The sequence below is a fragment of the Danio rerio genome, chromosome 17, assembly GCF_049306965.1.
Source record: "Danio rerio strain Tuebingen ecotype United States chromosome 17, GRCz12tu, whole genome shotgun sequence".
Lineage (NCBI taxonomy): Eukaryota > Metazoa > Chordata > Actinopteri > Cypriniformes > Danionidae > Danio > Danio rerio.
The window spans coordinates 34,063,842-34,082,195 of record NC_133192.1 but is presented as its reverse complement, the minus strand read 5'-3'; the positions used below and the strand labels follow the sequence as shown (position 1 = coordinate 34,082,195).

The following is an 18,354-nucleotide window of genomic DNA, read 5'->3' as shown; positions in this document are numbered from 1 at the left end:
TAGTGCAAATATTGAGCATATGATGCAACTGTTGTATCCCATACTCAATATTTGTGTCAAATGAAGTGAATCAAAGAGCATAACCCATCTTTCAGCTTTTACCAGTACTCAGTGTTCTGTATATGTCTATGTGCACTTATTACCCATGGTGTTTAAAGTGCCCTTCGGACTGAACATATACACGGCCTGTGATTTGGAGCCTCACTAAAGATGTCTGATGACTTTAGAAGGTTCAACGGGTTTTTGTCCCACAATCACACTGTTGCATGCCTTAACGTCAATTACGTATTTTTCCATTTCATTAAAATAGTATAAAATCATGTTGATCCCTTGTAGGTTTAATTGTAGCATATTTATTTACATTTAGACATAAATGTAACATAAATGTACAGCTTGTATTAAACTTAGTACACTTATTACGCAAATACATCTCATTGAACATTAGACATAATTAGACATAACCTATATTCAATATAACTGCAGGTTAACTATGCTTATATATAATAACTTTAACTGATAAAGTTATTAGTAATTAGTTAAAGTTAGTAACTAACAACTAGGCCCACACGGAATCTGCACGTGCATAAATCCACAGATTTACACAGTTTTTTAGCCCATCACCATCGATTCTATGCATTTACTTGTGTAAATGTGTGTAAATTTATATTTATCCAGTTTTTAAATTATTTGTCTAATATTATTGTGATCTATTGATAGAAATATTATAATATTCATATGATTCATTTAGAATACAGTTTCTAAAGTAAAATGTTATGTCCTTTAGTGGATATATTGTATGATAGACTTGCTTTGTTTACCAAATAAGTGGATTTAGATGGATTTGCATTGTAAACATCAAATACAAGTTAAAAACGTCTTATTTTTTATTCCATATATTCCATGATATTCCCAAAATCATTCCACATAAATCCACAGATTTTTTACATAATTATCCGCAAAATAGCAAAAAATGTCCCCAGATTTAGTCTGGTCCTACTAATAACCTTAACTTTTCTGCTTTTGATTGTAATGCAATAACGTGCACTGTTTATGAAGATGATCTGAAACAATAACTATTGTGAAGAGTGCTATACAAATAACCTTGAATTGAATAAACATATAAAGATTCATGCAAGTAAAATATCCAACTCACATTCTTTTTGTTTGTGGTATTAACCAAGAAACCTATTTCCTAATATACAAGATTATGAACTGTCACAGAGATGAGTAAATAAAAAAATTTTTTCCTGCAGGTGTCCTTCCTCTCCACCTGTTGTTTATGGTTTTGATTGTCTTTTTTTCAATAGGGGTGGAGCTTGTTTACGCAACATTTATTATTCAATGTTTTTTTCTACTTATCGCCTTTGTTATTTGCATGTGCATAAGTCTTGACCCTAGCAGACTACTATTACTCTTTTGTTGAATGATCTGTTTCTATTGTCCTCATTCGCAGGTCACTCAATGCTACTGTAAGTATGCTAAATAGTAAATGTACACTACACTCTCAGAAATAAAGGTATACAAGCTGTTACTGGAGTGGTACCTTTTCAAAAGGAACCCATTTGTACTTGAAGGGTCCATTTTGGTACCTCAAAAGTATATATTAGTACCTACAGATTTTAAGAGGAAGACTTTTGTACTTTGTGGGTACTAATATGTACCCTTGAGGAATTAATATGGACCTTTTAGGTACAAATTTGTACCTATTGAAAAGATGTACCTATTGAAAAGATGACACCTCAGTGACAGCTCACGTACCTTTATTTCTGAGAGTGTAGCATAAATGATTTGTGCATGCTCATTCAAAGCACTGAAAACAAACTGTTAGGCAACACGTATAAATCCAGAATCGAAACCCAATCTGGTTAATATACTTAAACTTCGTTTGCTTTGTGACTGAACACAATTAAAGATGTTCTGGAGATGTAACCTTTGTCGCATTTACATAAAAGTGTTACAGAACACCACTTATTTAATTTCCTTATGAACTATTCTAAAATGTTGATGAGTTATGGAAGTCTGGGAACATTTATGACATGCTATGGCATATACAGGTATTCTTCTTAATTTGACACAAATAAAATAGGAACTGATTATAGGTACATTTAAAAGAAGACTGTTTACTGGTTTTAAATGGTTTTCTTCATCTGTTTTGACCCAAATTTGTTTTGACCCAAGTCTGACAGTGACTTACTGACTGTTTATGACAGCAAAATGGGTATAACTTCTATGCACAACAACAGAGCAAAACTTTATGACTAAATTATGACTTGATCTCACGAAACAAATCATAAACTTACTAGTACTAAGTACACTGGTGGATAATACATTAAAATGATGTTGTTATTTTTTTTTTAAACACCATCACCACAAAATCAAGGAACAAGTCTGGGTTTTCTGAAGGTACGAATCAATAGAGCAATGGAGAATACTGGAAAGTACAGCGATGAACCATGATTGAGAGGATCAGTATATTCTGCGAATGACTTAATCTGTCAGGTTTGTCTAGTTTGTCAGGACTTCAGGAAATCAGTTGTAAATCTAATTGTAAATAATGGTGTGCAACTCTGTCATAATCATAATTGTTGTTGTATCAATGTAAAAAAACTGGCATTAAAAAAAACAAATTGTCATCTATTTTCCCAAAGATTAGCAAAAGCATGTCTTGAGAAACCAAAATACATTGAAGCCTATTAGAATTCAGTTAGAAAGACCCTATAAAAGCCAAACAAAAGTTTTTTTTTTTTTAAGATATAATATTAAGTAAAATCTTCTTCCCCAAGTTTAGCATGTGTGTGAAAAATGCTAATCAAATATCGATTTTATTCAACAGTTCAACAAACAATAAGTTAAGGTTGGGTGTTTTACATTTCAGACACCTTGCATATCTAAAAGCAATAGTTTTGTTCCTGAATTATTTAGTTTTTGGGTAAATCATATGTGCCAATGATTTAATGATTAAAGACAGAGACTAGCAGTGTGTCAAAGGTCACACACACACACACACAGACCAAACAGTTTCATGGGAAAGTTGAATGCCAGGCTTTGAAACCTGTATACAGTAAACTATAGAAGTAAAGTGGTTCTCAACCACCCACCACATTGTGTATTTAAATTACGCACTTTGTTTGTCATAGCATGCTGTGCTCTGAGTGACATCATTCTAGGTTTTGGCTTTGTACGGTGGCACTGAATTTCAAAACACCATTAAAGTCAGAGTGACATAGAAGTTGCTGAGACTTTTACTTCAGTAAGTTGATGTATTTCTAAAACAGAAACAGATTATTGATTAGTGGGCGGAGCTTTCTTTTTGTGCTTTATTTCCTCATAGAAAACTAACAGCAAAAGGGGTGTGGTGAAGAATATTGTGGCTGAAATGGTCAAACTGACCTCAACAGAGAAGCATCCCACTCCAAATCTTAAAGGAAATGATCAGACTTTGATTGAAGATTCCTATTTTTTCAGTGGATTAACATGCGTGGATTAATTGTTCACCTAAACAATAACAATGTGCGCTAGCAAAACAAACACTGTAAATTTTGATTCAACACAGACTTTAAACTCTCTTTCTGTGAATGTGAAAACCAGAAAAATTCAAACCCAATCAGACTTTATTTTCTGTGCTTGACACGTGAGGTCGTATCTGTATTCATTTTTAAACTTGATAAAAAATTCTGATTAATTATTCTCGAAATCCGTGTGTAATGATCTTAACACAATCATGCTACAAGCCAACTTCATTTTTGATTTCACAGGGATTAGAAATGTAACGTTCCAACATGACATTAAGTCACAAAAAAAGTCACTATGCACAGCAGACCAGATGATCTTGTCAAATGTAACACTTAGCACCTCACATACCACAAAACAGGATCTGTTTTAAAACAAAACTGACATTCTGTCCCGAGCTTTGCCCTTTCACCCAGATACACACCCACCTCTAGTGAAGCAAGTGAGGAGTTTCTGTTGATCAGCCTGTTGTTGAGATCTGCTTACATCTGAATGGCCTGTATGTGCTGCCAAAACACACAAATGCACACGTACACGCACACACACACACACACACACACACACCATTTAATAAAAACCGATGATTATCTAAGTTTTTGATCTAACTGTATTTAGATATAAATCACAAAAATATGAAAATTGAGCAGAAAATTGTAGTAAACAGATGACATCATGCTGTAATTTCAAAGTCCCTCAAATAGGAGAGCATATTGTGAGCATAATACAACAACAGCACAAGCACAGTAGTATATTTAACACGTCTATAAATACGTGACCTGTGCTCTTCTTTGGGTCGGAGCTGTTATGTGAGAACTGGAGTTGGGTGCTGGGAGGACTGGGACGGGCTGGGAATGGGGTGATGTGAATAGAATAACCTTTCCTCCAGTTTCCTTCCTTTCTCTCTCTCTCAGTCTGGCCCACTTATATCACAAACATGCCTCCCGCTCCTAACGTGACTCCTACACTTCCCAGTGCCGTTGGCAGAACACAGGCCGTTCACTGCTGAGCTTATGCGATGCTGACGCTCTTCTGCTGCCACAGAGCATGCTGCTTTACCAAGTGCCAATCAGCAGACAAACAGTCATGTGGCATCACTTGCGGTTCTGACTGCATTTGCAGCAGGGTCGAAAACTACATTTATTGCTAAGAGGTCAATTTTGCAGGAACTATTTCTTCATAGGGGCAGTGGTAGGTATGTGGCTTTAGAAAGTTCAAAAATTATACAGAAAAAGTTTTATAAGCCTGTTTAATTACCCTTCGACAATAAAATCACCTAGAATGAGAAGCTCAATATTGACCATATTTGGATTGGTCATGAATATTCATGACCTCTGCTCTGACACACTGCAGCTCATCACTACTTGCTCTCCTCTTTCTCTCTCTCTCTCTCTCTAACTCACACACACACACACACACACACACACACACACACACACACACACACACACGATGTACTCTGAAATAAACACTTGCAAAATATTCATGTTAACAATCTTTTTAACTGAAGTGGTGTAGAGGGTTTTTTTTTATCTAGAAGGAGTAAGTAAGATATCTCTAAGCCAATAGAGTAGCCTAATTTACGCCTGAGTTGTGTTCTGGATTACATATAGACTAAATTATAAATATACTTAACGTATGTGACCCACAGAGAAGTATTTTGAATTGCATTTTGAGGCTTTAATGTATTAAGACACATGCAGGAATCAATATTTAACCCTGCATGAACAGATGCGTTTAGGATGATTATTGGCATCCTTTCACTCCAGAAAAAAAATGACAGTAAGAATATAACTACTCTAGCCTATAATGTTGAATATAACACAGGAAGGAATGCGTGTCTAACAAAATTCTTCAGAATTATGAAGAGTTATATTGTGTTGTCATTACTGCCCTGTGCATTGAGGATTAGTTTAAAGTATATACAAAATATATCGTTTTAACAGCAGGCCTACACATAATATTATTATTGCTTTTTTTTTTTTTTAGGGGGTGTCCACCTTTTATTGGGATAGGACAGTAGATATTACAGACATGACTGTATTGGGACCAGAGAGAGAGGAAAGGTTACCAAAATTCCTTGAGCCAGAACTCGACCTCAGGTTACCTTGAGCACCACAGTGCTTTTGTCAGCGCACTTAACTATAAGGCTATTGTCGCCGACACTGTTGTTTTTTTTAACCATATGTTTCAGAAATAACAGTAATAATATAAAATTTATTTAGACATACAATGTCAAGCATACAATATCAATGGCCCTAATTCTTACATATTACATTATTTTTCTTTATGTTTAACCTTAAGGTTATTAACCTTGCATAAATATTTAGATCAATGTTAGATGGGTGGGGTGGGAGGTAGGGTTTTGAATTCCTTTTTGTAGCTATCTAAATTGTACTAATAATATTTGTAGCAATAACAAACTGTGAGTACTTCCAAGAGAATTTTGATATATAATCCATCTCTTTCTTAGGATTTAGGCGGTACTGTGTGTATATGAAAGCGTTTTCAATGAAAATGAAGAGTTTTTAAAAAAATGTACGGTATATTAACTTTATTACAGAGCTTACATTATTTTAGTTTCCTATCTTTTTATATTAATGACATATTATGAATTATTACAACCATTTATTCAACATGTTTTTTTACACTTACAAACATTTGAGAGCATGTTGTTTTGGTCACACTTTATTTTGATGGTCCAATTTAAGTTACATTGCATCTACATGCCAACTAATTCTCATTAGATTATAAGTAGACAGTTAGGTTGGGGTTAGTGTAAGTTGATGAGTACTCGAAAAGTGCCTTATAGTCAGTTAAATGTCTGTTGAAGTAGCAGTATCAACAGATATTAAGCTGACAGTCTAATAATACTCATATGGACCATCAAAATAAAGTGTTACCGTTGTTTTTACTATTTTACTAATACATTTCCTCATTTATTATTACTGTCAAAAATATAACTAATTTATATTCAAGCAGGCAAACTCAAAAGGCAATTTAGGCCTGCAGAAATAATTATAACATCTTTTTCCATCTGCATCACCTATTTTAAGCAAAGACTCGTGCGTAATGCAAGTTTTTAAATGATTCCCTGGCAGCCGAAATGACTGATAAAGAGCTTAAAGTGGAGATAAAATGCTTGGAAGCCTGACAGCATTGGAGCTCAGTCTCTCAGTATCAGAGTGTATTTGTGGCATGGACTGAAAGAGATATTCCCTGAACAGATTTTCCTTTCGAAGAACAGCCGCTCTTATACAGCACTTTTACAGCATCATCTATCACCTGTAGCGACTGTGATCAGAACATCCTGACATTTTCCAGGATGATTTGGTTTAACATCGACTTGCTTAAATGTCACTGCTTCTGAGAGCAAATGTATGAGTTCCAGACACCCCATCCTCTCAGAGAGGGTGTGACGAAAACACTATGAATTCAGGCAAGACAAGAGCATATTAGACACATTATAAAAACAGAGAGGGTGACATTCATATCACAACTATATGAACTATTGTCTGGTTAAAGACCATTATATGGATTCAAATCAGAACAGAGATTAAGGTAAGATATATTAAATTGTAAACAAATATAAAATTAAATATTATTAGAGCTGTTGTTCTTTCATGTTTAAGATGTATTGCATGTTAATTGCAGAGCCTGCAAATATTCAATCTTATCAGGGGCTAAAGCATTGTAATTTACACACATTACAGCAAGTTTATATATTATAATGCAGAAGGAATCAACAGAAATGTCCATATTAAAATCAAACTAACATTGTTTAAATATTTTAAAAGAATGCAATGTTATGTTTGGAATTTATTAGATTTTACTTATGTGTGAATGTATTCACAATTTTTAAGCATATATGGAGTTAAAGTTTCACCTCAAAATGTTGAAAGGCATTATGGTATATATTATTTGTTTGTAAATTACAAAAAAATATATATAGATATCTAAAGATTGGCAAATTAAAAGCAACTAAATGCATCAAAAGTAAAATAATAATAATAATAATAATAAATCCCTTATTTTGTCTTTTTACTCTAAACAATAGGTCAAATACACTGCAAAAAAATGCTTTTCTTACATGGAGTTTTTGTCTTGATTCCAGTTTAAAAATTCTTAATTCAAGAGACATTTTCTAGACAAGTAAAAAATACTGTCTTGTTTTAAGAAATAATATGTCAAAATTTTGTGAGTTTTTCCTTAAAACAAGCAAAATAATCTGCCAATGGGGTAAGCAAAGTAATCTTGTTTTTCCTTCTGGCATTAGATTATTTTTCTTACCCCATTGGCAAATTATTTTGCTTGTTTTAAGAAAAAAAAAAAAAATTTTGTCATGGTATTTCTTAAAATGAGAATATATGTTTTGCTTGTCTAGAAACTGCTTCTCGATTTAAGAATTTTTAGATATTTAGAATCTAAGCTAAAAAGCATTTTTGCAGTGTGTGAAAACAACCGGGCAAACATTTTATTCAAATTTGAATTGTCAAAATACAGAACAGAATTTGCAATGTTTAAATATAATAAAAAATAAATATGTCATTAGCTGCAATATTTACAAGCTGACATTTTTTTTTTGCATTTAATGTGGATAAGTACGTTGTTTTGCTAAGACAATTGGCAAAATGTTTGTAATTTTATTGCGAAGAATATTGATGATCATATCATATTGATCATCATTAATCATTCAACACTGATAAACACTTTGATGCATGCTGTTATGCTATTTTATTGTTAGTTCAGGTAAAGAAAACTAATTATGTGAATAAATGAAACCATACTGTAAAGTGCACAAACTAAAGTGTGTTGAAGCTGCAAGTCGACAGTTAAACCACTTATCCACTCATCTTTATCAACATGAATCGCTGTTACATGAATACAATTAGTTTGACGTCATGTCATTGAACGCTGAAGTGATCAAAAAACGTGAGCTTCTAAAAATAAATGCGCGTTTGTGTTGCTCCACTTTGGCTTCTCGTGCTGTGTTGCATCGCCATTACATGTTTAAGCTGACCAGACGCACAAACCTTGTTCACTATTAACTGCTGCTCCTAAAGGCTGTGACCTTTCGCCCAGATCCGGACTCTTCAGTTCAGCAAGTTTACAGTGACACCGCTGACTCCCAGCACACGCCCACCGGCAGCCACGCACCCCCGCTCCACCAATCGCGCGCCAATCACGCACTGATCACGCGTCGGCCTTCACACCATTGGTCAAGGTCTCACACACATTTGTTTTTCATTGGTGGCGTGTTGCCACCCGCCAGACTGTTGTGAATTTTGTTTTCTATTTTTTTCTGGAGCTTGTTTTACTCAGCTGCTGGTAAAGGCGTACTGAATTCCGGCGTGAGTCGCGTCACCGAGCGGGCGGAGCAGCTCTGTGTCTTTGTTCTGCTCTACTTTTCATTTAAGAATTTTTTCTTACGTTCTGATCAATGTCAACACGCCAGTTTACGAACATGGAAGAAATATGCGAGGTAAGCGCGGAATATTTAAGTATGTAAGATTTATATTTGTGTAAAACTGTAATATTTGTGAAATGGCTTGCTTACAGTTAGCTGACACTGGCTGGGCATTGTTTATTATGTTTTACTGGTACTGAGACGCATGACGTCAACTCTCACTTAAATATTACATTGTAACTACGTTATTTATCTCCGCATCATGAAATTTAACATTGTATCGAGTTGTTGTAAACTTCTGCAAACATGAAGCTGTTCGCTCTAACTCATTAGAGTTGACTTATAATAATATTACCTTTGGTATAATATATTGTTATGTGTTATACAATCATAAACAATGATTTTAAGGATTTACCGGCATCGCCTCATTTAACCTTTAATTTAAATGAAAGCAAGTATTTATTGTGGAACACTTATTTTCTTGTTTTGAATGAACATATACGCGTGTAAGTTATATTAAGTTCAGATGCAAAAAACTCCAAGTGCCATCTGGAATTTTCTTCTACAATGAGCATTTTTCTCAGCCTCTCATGTTTATGTTTAGTTATTTTAATGTTAAACGCGATGAAAAAAACTATCCTGTGCCATAAAAGAGAAATTACTGAATCGAGACAAAGGAACCTAAGGAAATTGGTAAAATTAGAAGTAAATTTCAGATGGCACTTAGAGGTTTTTGCATCTAAACTGATCATAAATATAAATAATATATAATATTTGGTGCACAAAAGTCACATTCTACATTATTTGCACTTTTATGTTACATCAATGCATTAAATTATGTGAAGCACTGAGGTGGACTGAGATGAGCATACTGCATATGCATACTGTATAGAAGTCAATCACGTGTACAGAACCTTATTGACCCTGCTGTAAAAAAAAAAAAAAGTGGATGCTGCTCGCTAATAGTGTTATTTCTGAAGAGCAGTGGATGGGAGGGGCGTCACTGTCAGTCAAAGTTTTCTGGCCTCTGGCAGTTTTGAGCAGTTCCCGTGTCTATCAGGGGGTTTCAAGTTTTGCTCACAGCCATTTCACATGGCCAGCTTGTGAGCACGTCATTATTTTGGCTTTATTTGGCAGTGGGAGGTGACTTGAGCGTAGTGAGAGAGGGTCCCTCCAGACAGGCTGCATTAAAAAGGGCTCCTCTGTTGCACTGTCATACTGCTTCTGGATCCATGAATAGATAAAGACAGAGAAAGACTCATTCAGATCCACCCAGCAGCTGAGCTGTATGTCTCACAACAACCAGAAGACTTCCTTTCACCCTTAATAAAAAACGTTACTTGATTATTTTTTTTTATTTTTTGTGGTTCTCAGGGAGCTCGGATGGAGGTCTGTGAAGATTTTTTAGACGTGAAGAAGAACAGTGAATACTCTTCATGCAGTGCTCTGGAATACAATGATCTTGAGGCTGCTGAAGCCCTGGTTTACATGAGCTTCTGGAGTCAGATGTCTCCAAAACCCAACGTCTTCAAACCTCGTCCTCTCACGCCAGCATCAGACTCCTGTGATTCCCTCCTGCACCCTGAACCCCCAGAAACCCCAAAGGATTTCGTCTCGCTCTCTTCCCTGGTAAGTCTGCTAGAAGATAAATTATGTTCACTTCAAGCTCTGTTTAATTTGTCAACATTCACACCGGCGAACCTCACACTGCTTTGGCGCCACACGGTGTAACTCAAAGCTCTTATCAGAACCTGATTTGTTTGCTGAAAACTTTGGGAGGGTTTTATGGCACCCTGGACAGGTGGCAGTCTTGAGATAAGCTACATCTGCAAATTGAACTTCAGCACAGGCTTCTTCACTGTAATTGCATGGCTTACCTTGTGCCATAATGATGCTGAGAGATGAACGGACAAAACGGAACAGCTGTAAAGCCAGCAGGCACCGAGAAATTCCACAGGTTGATTTAGTTATTTGACAAAGACCTTGATTTTTAGGCATGTACGAGTATTAAATTGGATTTCTTAAGTAAATTAGAAAAAATATCATTAAATGTACGGCATATGCTAAATATTGCCTTTAACATTGTTGTTTAGTTATTTATGTTTTTTATTATTTAAGTGGAAAAATATATAATAAAAAAAAGGAATTTAATCTAGTATAAATCATAACAATTTAGAGATCGCAACATTCCAAAATGATCAGCTTATTGGCCAATTTATTACTGGGGCATTGTGATAGATAGATAGATAGATAGACAGATAGACAGACAGACAGACAGACAGACAGACAGACAGACAGACAGAATTGTACAAGTACTATATGCACATCCTAACAATAATTGTCCTCTTTACCTGCAGTGCATGACCCCACCTCACAGTCCCAGCTTTACTGAGACCTCCAACATCACATCAGTGCCAGCTTCTCCCTCCCCACTTACCCGGCCCTGCCCCAGCCTCCCCAGCCCCCAGAGATCTGCATGCCCCACCATGGCCTCCATCACTCAGGTGCCCTCCTCCGGACATCCCACAGAAAGGACCACACCCCCACCCTGCAGAGCCATGGCAACCAGCGTAATCCGCCATACGGCCGACAGCTTCCTTTACCAGAACATTCCACAAGCTGTCCAGCCACAAAAGACTGAGAAAGCTCCCTCATCACCTAGCTTGTGCCACCAGCCCCTCGTAGACACCACAACAGCATGTCAAAGCAGCAGATCTCCTTCAAAGGAGGAAAAGCTTTTCATTACATCCTCAACTCCTCAGTCGCCACCTCCAACCTCTAGCCCACCAATCATATGCCAGATGTTCCCCATGGCCCAACCTGGAGTCATTTCAGCCACGTTTATTCAGAAGCCCAGCCCTGGGGTGAAGTCTATCCTACCACAGCCGCTCCTGATGAGCTCTCCGGTGCCTCAGGGGACAGTGATGTTTGTGATGCCCCAGTCGCCAGTATCTTCAACTCAACAGTGCCAGCAGACTGTTATGACCCTAGGCAACACCAAGCTCCTGCCTCTGGCTCCCGCTCCTGTTTACGTGCCCTCAGGGCAGAGCAGCGCCACACAGGTCGACTTTTCCCGCAGGCGCAACTATGTCTGCAATTTCCCAGGCTGTCGGAAAACTTATTTTAAAAGTTCTCACCTGAAGGCACATCTCAGAACCCATACAGGTAAATATAGACCTCAACCTCTAAAGCAAGGGTCACCAACTCTGCTTTTGGAAAGCTACAGTCCTAAAAAATTCAGCTCAAACTGATAGTTGGAGTTGGATTTAAAAAGTGTGCGGAACTGTAGCTCTCCAAAATAAGATCATTGCTCTTACGTCTTGGTAAAGTCGGTTATCTAACATGTCTTCTAATATGTCTTCCAGGAGAGAAACCTTTCAGCTGCAATTGGGAAGGCTGCGATAAGAAATTTGCACGCTCTGATGAGCTCTCTCGGCATCGGCGAACACACACAGGCGAGAAGAAGTTTGTCTGTCCGGTGTGTGAACGACGATTTATGCGCAGCGACCATCTCACCAAGCACGCACGTCGACACATGACCACCAAGAAGATCCCATCTTGGCAAACAGAGGTGCGGAACCTCAACAAGATCACCGCAGCCAAGACTTTGCCCACTGGCACAGCACTGCCAGTCAGCATGTTGCTGCCAGCCTCAAACTGACTCTGATGGAGACTGAACTTTCAGAGATGATATGCAAGGACTCATTTTATGACTGCTTGAATCTCTCGTGAGCAAAAAAATCGATTTATGCACTGGACTCCTGTCTTTTTTGCTGCACATATTTCGCACTCTGCAATGGAACATTTTGTTTACTATTGTGTAAAAGATTTATGCACTCTTTTGCCAAAGTCTTTGTACTATGTTTGTCTTAAAAATATTCCTTTTTCTTCTCTTTTGTATACCTTTATATGTACAGATCTAGCTGAAATATCTAGTGGGGCTACACACAATTAGAAAAAGGAAAATATGTAAAAATGTATATGTGGATAATTATCTACACTGTGATTATCATATAGAACTTTTATTTAATACATTTTTTTATTAAACAATGACGATTAAGTGTGTTTTGAGTGTTGTTTTTATACTTAAAAGCTTATAGAAAAAGAAGTCCTAAATCCGCAGCTCCTAAAATATTCAGCAGTTTCATTGATGTGGGTTTGGGCCGGAGTGTTTTTGCTGTACTTCAGTTCTTCTGCTTGCTGCTCTTGGCAGTAAATGAACTTACATTCTCACATTGCTGACACACCCATGATGCACCCACTTCCTGTTGGATTCGTAAGAGTCCTGGATCTTTTGTTTCGGGCATCTATCCATTATCTCAACAGCAAGCTAACACAGGCCATTAGATCATAGGAATAGTAAAAACTTCATAACATTACTTTTTGTTTATAAGACACTCACCTAAATGAATAAATCATTTATTCTTAAGGCAGGTTAAGTAGATTCAGCTGACATGTTTGATTAATTCTCATAGACTTTGGGTAAATGTTGTTTTGTGTAACTTTAGTATATGTCAGCATAAAGACTTTGATTCATCCTTAAAGATAATTCATTTGCCAAACACATGGAGTTTCAGCGAGGAAAAACAACCCAGCTTATATTAGTTTTGGACATGACACAGCAAAATTACGAGAGAAAAAAAAGCTTGTTTTGTTCATAGCTTACCACTGGCTGATAATAAACGGCGTGCTTTCCAGTAATACAAATGCTCCCACAGAGATTGAGACCGGATGTCTGTTATTACTGTTCATAGCTCACGCCACAGTCACATTTTTAAAAAGGAAAAGTATGCAGTTGTGTGCTCCATTACTCAATTAAATCAAGGACCAATCCGTTTGCAAGACTAACTGTAGTGGTGGGAGGCGCGACCAATCAGCTTTCAGATCGGTGCCCCGCCTCCTGCCTTACTGACCGACTTTCCCCAACTGTGAAAACGCCATGATCGATCGTCCATCAATGTAGCAACAGCGACACCGTGTGTTTAACATCACTTTTTCTTTAGCTTAGATGAGTGAAAATGTAATATTCAATTAATTCTATAAGCCAAGTTATTTAATTGTTAAAAAATAAGACATGAATGGATTAATAAATTATATAAAACAGGATAAAATAGAAAACAAACCAAACCGAACAGTCTTCAAACAGTCTTGAATTTTTTTTACGTTTGTTCGGTGAGTTCTCAAACATATCAATAGTTTATATTTAACAATTCAACAAGTCTAGTTCCCACATAATGGAGATAGTATAATGTTTCATAAAAATTGTTTAACTTTACGTACTGAATTGTCATCTCAGAAAAAAAAATACACTTAGAGTATCAATGTTGACAAAACAATCCTATTTTCCACACATGTAGTTCACATTTTTCTGGTGTTCCTATAAACTCAGTGACACAATGTCTGGAGAAAGGTGAAATGCAGAACAGCATCTGTTTGTATGATTTTCATTGCGTGCCTCAAAAGAAATTGTGTTCAGCAAGATGGAGGCTATTTAATCTGGCAAACATACATCAGGGTGGTTCAGTATAGTCAGGGGGCCTCCATGAAACCACTAAAACTGCTGATGTGCATTCCTGTCATAGACGGGTGGAGGATTTTGGAAATGTGGTCAGGAAATGGAACTAAATTATCCACTTCATATGTTTTTCTCTCAGGAAGCTGTTTTACAGCATATAAAAAAGCAAAAGCAAAATAGAACTTTTATTCCTTTCTTTCTTTATTAAAATAATCATTTAAATTCCATCCTGAACTTTGATGGATGAACAGTTAAGGCATAGACGTCTATAACAAAATTTCATAAAACACATAAATACTTGAATATCTATGCCTCAAAATATAAAAATAATAATAATAATAATAATGTGTTGTACTGATAAGCAAGTAATTGTTTTCATAAATCTGAAAAAAAAGATTCATAATGTGTTGTACTGATACATCAATAATTATTTTCAAAAATCATTTTCTGTTTGTGTCTCAGAAGATTAGCATGTCCATTAACTAAAATCCCTCTCAATTGTGTTCATGAGGTCCTCTTCTGAAGCATCATAGATGATAGGAAAAGACAGAAACGAGCCACCATCAATTCCATAACCTCTATTAAAAAAGAAAAGATAATTTCAGAATTAATACAGGGGTTTTATCTTTTTAAGAGACATCTACAATCATTATATGCTAATTTATTTATTGTTAAATATAGTTAACACATCAATATGTATTTTCTTCTAATTAACCACTACAAAAGATGTTATTACTGCAGCTTTTATTACTTTTCAATACACATTTAATGTCATTAAATGATCAAATGTATCATAAAATTCCTTGTCATATTTCTTTTAATTAACCACTCAAAATAAATGAAAATGTATGCATATAAAAATGTTTAATAATAAAACATGGGCGTCACAGTGCCGCAGTGGGTAACACAATCGCCTCACAGCAGGAAGGTCACTGGTTCGAGCCTTGGCTGGGCATTTCTGTGTGGAGTTTGCATGTTCTCCCTGTGTTGGTGTCGGTTTCCTCCGGGTGCTCCGGTTTTCTTCACAAGGCCAAAGACATGCACTATAGTTGGATTGGGTGAGCTGAAATTGTCCGTAATGTGTGTGTGTGTGTGTGAATGAGTGTGTATGGATGTTTCCCAGAGATAGGTTGCAGCTGGAAGGGTATCCGCTGCATAAAACATATGCTGGAAAAGATGATGGTTCCTTCCGCTGTGGTGACCCCAGATTAATAAAGGGACTAAGCCAAAAAGAAAATGAATGAATGAATAATAAAACATCTAAAATCCTGAATAAAATGTATCTTAAATCAAATAAATATTTTTGAAGGGATAGCCTGCCAAAAAAATTTATACATAAATCAAATTCTATTAATAATTATATAAATAATATATTTATATATTTTGGAGGCTACCTAAAATTGTTATGTTTCCTTGTGAGATCAGGCTGGACTGGACTATGAGGTTTTTTTTTATTTTTGAGAATACTTTTGTGCGCATTTAAAAACAACACAAATGATGATTAACGCAGCAGAGGCTGAGTTCGTTTTTTCTCAGTGTCAGTATAGGGCGCATGTTCACAAGCTCTGTGCACTGATATACAGTTGAAGTCAGAATTATTAGCCCCTCTCAATTATTAGCCCTGCATGTTTATTTTTCCCCCAATTTCTATTTAATGGAGAGAAGATTATTTTCAACACATTTCTAAACATAATAGTTTTAATAACTTATTTCTAATAACTGATTTATTTTATCTTTGCCATGATGACAGTAAATAATATTTTATTAGATATTTTTCAAGACACTTCTATACAGCTTTAAGTGACATTTAAAGGCTTAACTAGGCTAATTAGGTAAATTAGGTAGGACAGGTTAAGGTAATTAGGCAAGTTACTGTATAACAATGGTTTGTTCTGTAGACTATGGAAAAAATATATAGCTTAAAGCAGGGGTCACCAATCCTGGTCCTGGAGGGCCGGTGTCCCTGCAGGGTTTAGCTCTATCTTGCCTCAACACACCTGCCTGGATGTTTCAAGTATACCCAGTAAGACCTTGATTAGCTTGTTCAGGTGTGTTTGATTAGGGTTGGAACTAAAATCTGCAGGACACCGGCCCTCCAGGAACAAGTTTGGTGATCACTTGCTTAAAGGGACTGATAATATTGACCTTTTATTCTAGCAGAAATAAAACAAATTAGACTTTCTCCAGAAAAAAAATATATTATCAGATATAATGTGTAAATGTCCTAGCTCTGTTAAAAATAGTTTGGGAAATATTAAAAAAGAAAAAGAAATTCAAAGGGGGGCTAATAATTCTGACTTCAACGGTATCCCAGATGCCTGTTGAATAATGTCATTATTACCTGTTGCTGTATGCGCACACAAACGTTTTCTTTTAGCTTGATATTATTGTGATTTAACCACTGAAGGCATGTGGTCTGTTTTGAGAATTTTTTGGTATTTTTATCTCAATGAGTTCGCAACTTTGCTGTCTATGAAGGACGAGGAAACTCTCTGGGTTACAGTAAAATATATATATATTTTTTGTTCTAAAGATGAACTAAGGTTGTGGGGGGCTGAAATGACATGAGGGTGATAAAGAAAAGTGAGAATACAAAGATTTTCACTTTCAGTCAACTTCTGAAAATGATCAAATACATTGCTAGACAGTAAAAGACCATAGAATATCATAGTTAAAGTTATGATTACTTTTTTAATATGAATAAATCTTAAATCAATAAATAGTAAAACATAAAATGCACAAATGTAATACATCACTATTTATTCAAGATCAACATTTTAGTTAACATTGCACACCAGTTCTCTGAACGGAACACTGCACTAGACACAACCTAACTGCTTTCAGTGGAAATGATGTGTGTCACTAAGTTGAGATCAATAATTGATGAAATACACTTACTGTGCTGTTGCTGGGCTCTCTGGGTTGGCACAACTCATCTCCTTAGGAGGCCTGACCTGTTCAGAAATCCAGGAAATAGATAGGGATTACTTTCTTAATGACTTAATAGTTTCGAGCCCATTAATTATTCAGTTCACTCAATTGTCAACCGTTGAGTCATTGGTCATGTGGGTAAAAAGATAAGATTTTATTTTCTAGAGAAGTAAAATGTTAAAAGCAACATCAGTCCTACCTTTTCATGAACGTTTGAGGTTGGTTTGTTCACTGGGTTCACTTTATTTTTCTCATGTGTTCTCCTGCCACTGTAAACCTGGTCGTCGACCTGTATTTTGCCATTGTAAAGCCCAGTTGTCTTTGGCATCTTATGGGACGTCCTGTTCAGCGTCAGGTCACACTCTGCAAGGATTCTGTCCATTTCATCCCCGAGGTCTTCGGCTGAAAACTCAGAGTCCTGCCCTTCACTGTTACAATCCGACTGGACTCTTCTGACGGAAAAGCGCCGTTCTGAAGTTTGTCTGTTTGACGGACCAAACAAACGACTTCCATCCCGCTGACTCTCGCTGATGCTGGGGTCCTCTCTCTCTTTATCTGTCACAGGTGCGACTTTTTTCATCCTGCTTTTTACTGTGCCCATATTTCAGATAAAACATTTTTCACAACACTGTTGCCATTTTCTGCATGCACCCACCAAATATCCCAGCAGCTAAACTTTCCAATATGACAAGACGACTCAATAACAATTCATGGGGTAATCAAAGTGGAATCGCGCAAAAAGGATGTTATACTCGAAAAGTCTTCTTTTTATCTTGTTAAATTTAATTCTGCATGGTGTTGCACCCAGCGACGCGACGCAGCAAAAACTACAACGCCCTCATAATCAGAGAACGCATGACGCGTCTGTCAGAGTTGTGTATGACGTAGGCTCTCATCTAGCCAATCAGAGACTTTGTTTACAAACTGGAAGCGTCGCGTTCACCTCTGCCATCTGTCATAATAATATGAGTGAATTGGATCTGTAGTTGTAACA

The 18,354-nt window shown here is 36.4% G+C and overlaps 2 protein-coding genes across 5 annotated transcripts; one reads left to right on the top strand and one right to left on the bottom strand.

Annotated features, from left to right (window-relative positions):
• Positions 1–6,668: 6,668 nt before the first annotated feature.
• Positions 6,669–12,974, top strand: klf11b (Kruppel like factor 11b). Of its 3 annotated transcripts, none has more exons than XM_073927330.1 (4): positions 6,669–7,068; positions 10,289–10,543; positions 11,272–12,079; positions 12,280–12,974. In XM_073927330.1, the coding sequence occupies exons 2-4, from the start codon at positions 10,298–10,300 to the stop codon at positions 12,573–12,575; spliced, it is 1,350 nt and encodes a 449-aa protein (XP_073783431.1). In that variant the 5' UTR covers positions 6,669–7,068; positions 10,289–10,297; the 3' UTR covers positions 12,576–12,974.
• Positions 12,975–14,612: 1,638 nt separating this feature from the next.
• Positions 14,613–18,206, bottom strand: LOC137488117 (uncharacterized). Of its 2 annotated transcripts, none has more exons than XM_068214611.2 (3): positions 17,560–18,206; positions 17,328–17,383; positions 14,613–15,007 (listed from the first exon to the last, which is right to left on the bottom strand). In XM_068214611.2, the coding sequence occupies exons 1-3, from the start codon at positions 17,959–17,961 to the stop codon at positions 14,908–14,910; spliced, it is 558 nt and encodes a 185-aa protein (XP_068070712.2). In that variant the 5' UTR covers positions 17,962–18,206; the 3' UTR covers positions 14,613–14,907. The 2 variants fall into 2 exon arrangements, 1 of the variants encoding a protein (XP_068070712.2); XR_012393492.1 differs by lacking the exon at positions 14,613–15,007 and adding an exon at positions 15,889–16,034 and having other exon boundaries at positions 16,771–17,383.
• Positions 18,207–18,354: the final 148 nt, after the last annotated feature.